The sequence below is a fragment of the Emys orbicularis genome, chromosome 12 (assembly GCF_028017835.1).
Source record: "Emys orbicularis isolate rEmyOrb1 chromosome 12, rEmyOrb1.hap1, whole genome shotgun sequence".
Classification (NCBI taxonomy): Eukaryota; Metazoa; Chordata; order Testudines; family Emydidae; genus Emys; species Emys orbicularis.
In genome coordinates, this window is record NC_088694.1 from 39,739,285 (window position 1) to 39,747,552 (window position 8,268).

Consider the following 8,268-nt stretch of genomic DNA (forward strand, 5'->3'; position numbering starts at 1 on the left):
CCTCTCAAGAAAACTGGAAAGGAGAGCTTTTAAAGCAGTATAAGTGGGACCTTAATTGATTCCAGCTGTCTCCATTAGCCTAACAGTCTTACCTGACCCTCTGACAGTTAATTGAGGTCAGGTGCCGGCATTAGCCTAACGACCTTAGCTGGCTAAATTGGCGTCAGGTGTCTAGATTGGCCTGGAGTAGCCCTTGTTTGGCTATCCAGGGAACAGGGATCTGCTCATTCTGAGGCTGATATACCTGCCTTCCCCTACCCTCTTATATCCTTCTGCCCTGAGTCTGTCACAGTGCCTAGAATGAAGAATGCTGCTAGAACATTTTACATGTGCCCCATTTATGATGAATGTCTGAAGAAGGAAATACAAACAGCAGAAATCTTTACAGATTTGAAGGACAGTAGTGGAAAATATCCCATTTGATTTGCTATGGTTGAAGAAATTCTGGCTCAGATCCTTATGTTGTGTACAATTCAGTAGCTCCAATTATTTAAATGGAGATATTTTTATTTACATTAATTGTGGATCTGTCCCCTAGATTTTTACTATAATGACTGGCACTATTACCAAATCATTTTCCAGAACAGAACCACACTTAAAAAACCCTTTAAGGGATTATGCAGCCCACTGTTCATTGTGTGTTATGAGTTCTCCTAAGGTGGCTGGTCCCCAGGAGATGAGTCTACTACAAGTAGCAGTTGAAGGAGCCATCCTGTTAGTTCAGGTCCTAACTGGCGCTCACTGAAAAAGTCAAGAGTTTGGCTCCCACTGACCACCAATTAAGGTACTGGAGTTTGACACTTTTTATGGGGAAAAAGCAAATGTTTGGGGGGAGCTTTTGCTTTTGATTTGACAAAGAATAATTTTGATCCCCATTTTTTCCATGGAAAATGGGGGAGTGTGGGGGGGGAAACAAACCAAATCCCCCCAAAAATCAATAATTTATTTTTATTCCACAAAAAATCAATAAAAAATTGTGTTTTTTTCCAAATCCTGCAGAACAAAAAATATTTCAACATAGAGAGAGTGAGAGAGATGAACTCTAATCATTGCAGTTAGAAGAAATTGTGAGCACTTCTAACCACAATTTCAGCTAATGGGAAATGAGGATACTTAGGTCTAGAGATGTGCAAATAACTGATATATACATAATAAAATAAAATAAAATAAAAAGGCGGGACTCTAATTGAAAATGACATTTTTTCACAATTGAAAAATTAGCAAAAATATTGTTTGGGATCATACAAGCTGTTTTGTTTGACCTGAAATTAAATGTTTAATTTTGGGCATTTTTAATAAAACCAAATAAAATGAATGGCTGGATTAAAAAAAAAAAACACAATGAGGAGGAAGTAGTATCCCTCTTATTGCCAATAACCTCATGGGTGATGTTGGAGACCCATGTTTGAATCCCTGCTCTAGAGCAGAGATTTAAACTCAGTCTCTCTTCTCGGGTGAGTCCCTGAATCAGTGGACTACTGGGTATTCCAGAGCAACCCTTTCTCAATCTTTCTTGTTGAAGCTGTTCGACTTTGTACATAAAATTAAATATGCACCGGAGCAAGGACTCCAGGTGTCCCCATCCAAGGTAAGTGCCCTAACCGCAAGGCTATAAAGTTATCTGCATGTTCTTGCTCTGGCCCAATATCTAGTCAACTATTTTATATGAAGTGGAACAGCTTCCACAGGGGAGCTAGAGACAGCACCACCCCAACAGCCTGCTGGTTGGGGAACTCATGGGGGAAGAAGACAATGTGGGGTGAGATACTTGCTCTAGAGTGGATATTTGAGCCTAGGTCTCTATTTCAGTTGAGAGCTCTGGGTAGAAGTGGGGCAGAGGTACCATCACTATCTCCTCTTCTTCCAGCTTTGTGAATGGTGCCTGAATCTAGCCCATAAAGTCAAAATGTTTAATGTCAGAATTGTCAAAATGAATCATTTTCATATTTCCGAATTTTATTTTAATTTCAACTGGAACAATTAGCCAAGAGTGTGAAATATTTTGGTTGACCCAAATCTGCATTTTTCAGTTAAAAAAAAAGTTTTAGTCAAAAAATTCCACCCAGCTCTATTCAGGATTTGGATGCATGGTAACTCATTGATCAGTGTGTGTCATGTATCATGCTCACTAACTGATCCATAAAAGATAAGGTGGAGAGTTTCAAAGTCCTCTCAGCGAGCTATTTGAAATTTTTCAGCTGAAAAATTTTCCTGTTGGAAAATGTACAAGTACTGTAGTACAATTTCTTAATTGTCAAAGTGCAACCTACAAATACAGAATTATTATTTTTTACATAACTGCACTCAAAAATTAAATAATTTAAAACTTTAGAGTCTACAAGTCCACTCAGTCCTACTTCTTGTTCAGCCAGTCGCTCAGACAAACAAGTTTGTTTACATTTATGGGAGATAATGCTGCCCTCTTCTTATTTACAATGTCACCTGAAAATGAGAACAGGTGTTTGCATGACAATGTTTTAGCCAACATTGCAAGGTATTTATGTGCCAGATATGCTAAACTTTCATATGCCCCTTCATGCTTCAACCACCTTTCTAGAGGACATGTTTCCATGCTGATGACAGGTTCTGCTCAATAACAATCCAAAGCAGTGCGGACTGATGAATGTTCATTTTAATCAGCTGAGTCAGATACCATCAGCAGAAGACTGATTTTATTTTTTGGTGGTTTGGGTTCTGTAGTTTCCGAATTGGAGTGTTGCTCTTTTAAGACTTCTGACAGCATGTTCCATACCTCATCCCTCTCAGATTTTGGAAGGCACTTCAGATTCTTAAACCTTGGGTCAACTGCTGTAGCTATCTTTACATTGGTACCTTTTTTGCATTTTGTTAAATCTGCAATGAAAGTGTTCTAAAATTGAACATATGCTGGATCATCATCTGAGGTTGCCATAACAAAAAATATGTGGCAGAATGCAGGTAAAACCACGGAGCAGGAGACATACAATTCTCCCCCAAGGAATTCAGTCACAAAATTAATTAATGCATTATTTTTTTTAACGAGCGACATCAGCATGGAAGCATGTCCTCTGGAATGGTGGTCAAATCATGAAGGGGCATATGAATGTTTCGCATATCTAGCACTTAAATACCTTGCAATGCCAGCTACAAAAGTGCTATGGGAACGCCTATTCTCACTGTCAGGTGACATTGTAAATAAGAAGCAGGCAGCATTATCTCCTGTAAATGTGACCAAACTTGTCTGAACAAGAAGTAGAGCTGAGTGGACTTGTGGGCTCTAAAGTTTTATATTGTTTTGTTTTTAAGTGCAGTTATGTATCAAAAACATCTACATTTGTAAGTTGCACTTTCACAATAAAGAGATTGCACTACAGTACTTGTATGAGGTGAACTGAAAAATACTATTTCTTTCATATCTTTTTATCAAATATTTGTAATAAAAATAATATAAACTGAGCACTGTACACTTTGTATTCTGTGTTGTAATTGAAATCAATATATCTGAAAAAGTAGTAAAACATCAAAAATATTTATAATAAATGTAAATCAGTATACTATTATTGTTTAACAGTGCAATTAAAACTGCAATTAATCAAGATTAATTTTTAACAAACTTAATTTGTTTCTGAGTTAATCACATGATTTAACTGCGATTAATTGGCAGCCCTAATTAAAATTGAAAATTTTGATTGGATTTTCAAGAAATGTTCCATGAAATATGAAATTTAATTTAGAATCAACATTTTGAAACAAAATTAAACTTTTGTTTTGGAATATTGATTCAAAATCAAAACTTTTAATCAACATGCTGATTTATGAACAAAATTTTATTTTGTGTGTCATCTTAATGTCCTTTGAGAAAAAAAGGTTGATTCAGAATAAAATTTGATATGTCAATAGTTTTTTTCAGTCATATATAGAGGTTAAAATTGACAATTTTCAGAACTTTTCACAAAATAAATAAAGAAAAATGATATTTCAATTTTTCATCCCAATTCAGGATGAAAACCAATGCCAAAATATTGGTATTTCCCATGGAATGGAAATTCTGTTTTCCAATGGACTCTGCATCTAGGGATTTAAATGAAAATTGGGCATCTATTCCCCATAGGAAGCTCTGAATATCTCAGCCTGAGTTGTTCCGTGCAAGTCCTAGAGAAGTTTCAGAAGCTAGTGCCTTCACCCACAACAATCTCCAGAGCTCCAGGAATGAAGAACCAAAGCATTGTGACCACATTCATCATGCTGGGACTCTCCAGTAAACCCGAACTCCAGGTTCCACTCTTCATCCTATTCCTCTCCATCTACATCATCGCCATGCTGGGCAACTTAGTCATCATTGCTGCCATCCTTTCCAGTTCCAACCTCCACAGGCCCATGTACTTTTTCCTCTTCCACTTGGCTGTGGTGGACATTATCTGCACCGCCACCATCATCCCCAATATGCTGGGAAATCTAGTGGCTGTGAGTAAATCTATCTCGTACCCTGGGTGCATGGCCCAGCTCTACTTCTTCACATGGTCTTTGGGGGCTGAGATGGTGCTCTTCACCATCATGGCTTACGATCGCTATGTGGCCATTTGCCACCCTTTGCGTTACAGCATCATGATGAACAAGACCGTATGTGTGGGCCTGTCTGCCCTAGTGATAGTCATTGCTGTGGTCAACTCGTGGGTGCACACTGGCCTCGTGCTGCAGCTGAGCTTCTGTGGTCCCAACATTATCAACCACTTTTTCTGTGAAATCCCATCACTGCTGGCTCTCTCCTGCACCTCAGTGCATTTAAACGAGGTCATGGTCTTCACAGCAGACATTTTCCTAGCTATGGGGGACTTCCTGTTGACATGTGTCTCTTATTGCTTCATTGTCAGGGCAATCCTGAGGATCAAAACGGCAGAAGGGAAGAAAAAAGCCTTCTCCACCTGCTCCTCCCACCTCATTGTGGTGTCTCTTTATTACTCCACTGTCATCTACACCTACATTCGGCCAGCCTCCAGCTACTCCTTCGACATGGACAAGATTATAGCCACCTTGTACACCCTGGTGACTCCAACGCTCAATCCTATAGTCTACACGCTAAGGAATAAAGATGTCAAGATGGCCATCAAGAAAATGCTTCCATACCCTGGGAAATAGGTCATGATGGGACAAACCTAGACTGGTTCCGTAGCAAGCCTGGAGCTCTGGTGTTTGCTTTCCTGTGGAAATGGGACTCAGAACGAACCTTAGAAAAAGATGCAAGGTGCATGTCTTCATGCAGGACTTTCTAACTGGTCAAACATTGATTTCCTAAATGGCTGAAATTTTTGGAACCAGTTGAAACTATGTTTCAGAAGAAAGAAAGAAAGAAAGAAAGAAAGAAAGAAAGAAAGAAAGAAAGAAAGAAAGAAAGAAAGAAAGAAAGATGACTGTTATCAACTATCTCAAATGTTTCAGACGTGTGTGATATAAATCCATTAAATACAATCTCTTGTTTTGTAGCTTTGCTCAAGTCACTTTCCTTCTTTGTCACTAAATTTTCCCAGCTGTAAAATAGGGAAAAGGACACTTACCTATAATTCTGAAGTCTTATAATTTCATTTCTCCATCAGAGGATTGTCTACTCCGCATGGTTAATTTCACTGCATGCAACTGGGCTCCAGAAATAAAGACACGTTTCCTTCCTGCTGGATATTTTAGGTTTGCAACTATACCTTACAGTGGTGTTGTGATTGGATGATTTAAATAGATAATGTTTGTAAAATGCTTTTAAGCATCAAAGGTACTATTTGGGGGGATTAAGCCTGATTATTGACTGTGCAGTCATTGACACAAACACTTTTCATTCTTCTGATTTCCCATCTAACTGTCTCCCCATATAAAATGGTGGTTAGAAAAGACAGCTGTAGACCACAACAATACTATGCAGATCTTTATCCCCCTCTAGTGGCTGAATTACATTTATGAGTCTACCTCTCAACTCATGTGACCATTCTTCTGGCTCAGTCAAGAGACGATAATGTTTTCAATTCCGTAAGAAAATAAGAATGGACACACTGGGTCAGACCAAAGGTGGCCAATGCCAGGTGCCCCAGAGGGAATGAACAGGTAATCATCAAGTGATCCATTCCCCATTGCCCATTCGCAGCTTCTGGCAAACAGAGGCAAGGGACACCATCCCTGCCCATCCTGGCTAATAGCCATAAATCCAGGGTTCAGTCTCTGCTGACGATATCACACACCTACAGAGCAGAAATAAAGGCTGGTAGTCTCAATATCAGATGGATTTATGAGGATGAAAGATTTTGTATAGGATTTGAAATGAACCCTGTCTTTGTTCTTGGAAGCATGATGTATGTGTGATGGGTTGGATCACAGAACCCCCCTTGGGAGCTGCCAACTGATGTGCCAAGACTACTTCTGCCCCTGCTTTCCTGCCCTGTCAGCTTAGGACTTCTGTGCCCTGCCTGGTTTGAGCAAGATTCACTAGCCTGCTGCAAACCCAGACCCAGGTCTGAATCACGTCCCCTAACAGCTGCAGACTTAACTGAAAGCAGCTAACAGAAATGTTCTTGTCTTTAACACTCAGATGCCCAACTCCCAATGGGTTCTAAACCAAAATAAATCCATTTTACCCTGTATAAAGTTCATACAGGGTAAACTCATAAATTGTTCGCCCTCTATAACACTGATAGAGAGATATGCACAGCTGTTTGCCCACCCAGGTATTAACACAGACACTGAGTTAATTAATAAGTAAAAAGTGATTTTATTAAATACAGAAAGTAGAATTTAAGTGGTTTCAAATAGTAACAGACAGAACAAAGTAAATCACCAAGCAAAATAAAATAAAACACGCAAATCTATGTCTAATCAAACTGAATACAGATAATCTCACCCTCAGAGATGCTTCAGTAAGTTTTTTTCCTCAGACTGGACACCTTCCAGGCCTGGGCACAATTCTTTCCCCTGGTACAGCTCTTGTTCCAGCTCAGGTGGTAGCTAGGGGATTCCTCATGACGGCTCTCAGCATTGCTCTGTTCCACCCATTTATATATCTTTTGCATAAGGCGGGAATCCTTTGTCCCTCTGGGTTCCCACCCCACCCCACAATGGAAAATCACCAGGTTAAAGATGGATTCCAGTTCAGATGACATGATCACATGTCACTGTAAGACCCCAAGCCTTCATTCCTCCCAGCCTGACTCACAAGAAGACTTGCCTGCAAACAGAGCCATCCACAGTCAATTGTCCTGGTTGATAGAAGCCATCAAGATTCCAAGCCACCATTAATTGCCCAAACTTTGCATAATAACAATAGGTCGTCAGAGTTATATTTCATATTTCTAGTTTTAAATACAAGAGTGATACATTTATAGAAATAGGATGAACACACTCCGTAGATTATAAGCTTTGTAATGATACCTTACAAGAGACCTTTTGCCTGAAGCATATTCCAGTTACATTATATTCACTCGTTAGCATATTTTTTATAAAATCATATAGACTGCAACATCATGCTATGAATCATTATACTTTATAATAATAGTGCACAAGGGCTGTGGACACCTTTCAATGCAGTGTGGACGACAGGCACAAGGTGTATGGATCACATGTCCATCTCTCTATATCACAATCTATAACTTTTTTATCCTCCCAACCCACCTGTAGGGTTGGCAAGTACTATTATTGCTATTTTACAGGTAGGGAATTACAGCACAGAGAGACTAAAGGTAAAAGTGACCTAGAAAACTAAGTGCTATTTTCAGAAGTGACTCAGGGCCCGATTTTAAAGGGTATTTAGGTGTCTAAAGATGTAAATTGGCACCTAGAGCGATTTTCAAACACACTTAGGAACCTAATTTCAGTTGCTTGGTCCAGAAGGCTGAGCACTGTCGAGGGTGGGGTGAGATTTTTCTTCATCATCTGTCATAACTATAAAGGGAAGGGTAACAGCCCTCCTGTGTACAGTACTATAAAATCCCTCCTGGCCAGAGACTCCAAAATCCTTTTACCTGTAAAGGGTTAAGAAGCTCGGATAACCTGGCTGACACCTGACCCAAAGGACCAATAAGGGGACAAGCTACTTTCAAATCTTGGGGGGAGAAGGCTTTTGTTTGTGCTCTTTGTTTTGGGGGTCGTTCGCTCTTGGGACTAAGAGGGACCAGATATCAATCCAGGCTCTCCACATCTTTCTGAACAAGTCTCTCATATTTCAAACTTGTAAGTAAACAGCCAGGCAAGGTGTATTAGTTTACCTTTGTTTTCTCAACTTGTAAATGTACCTTTTGCTAGAGTGTTTATCTCTGT

General features: G+C 39.5%; 1 protein-coding gene across 2 annotated transcripts; it reads left to right on the forward strand.

Annotated features, from left to right (window-relative positions):
• Window positions 1–617: 617 nt before the first annotated feature.
• Window positions 618–5,115, forward strand: LOC135886960 (olfactory receptor 13G1-like). 2 transcript variants are annotated; one of them, XM_065414740.1, is made up of 2 exons: window positions 618–629; window positions 4,195–5,115. In XM_065414740.1, exons 1-2 carry the CDS (start codon window positions 618–620, stop codon window positions 5,113–5,115), a joined length of 933 nt encoding a protein of 310 aa, XP_065270812.1. The 2 variants fall into 2 exon arrangements, with proteins under 2 accessions (XP_065270812.1, XP_065270813.1); XM_065414741.1 differs by lacking the exon at window positions 618–629 and having other exon boundaries at window positions 4,189–5,115.
• Window positions 5,116–8,268: the final 3,153 nt, after the last annotated feature.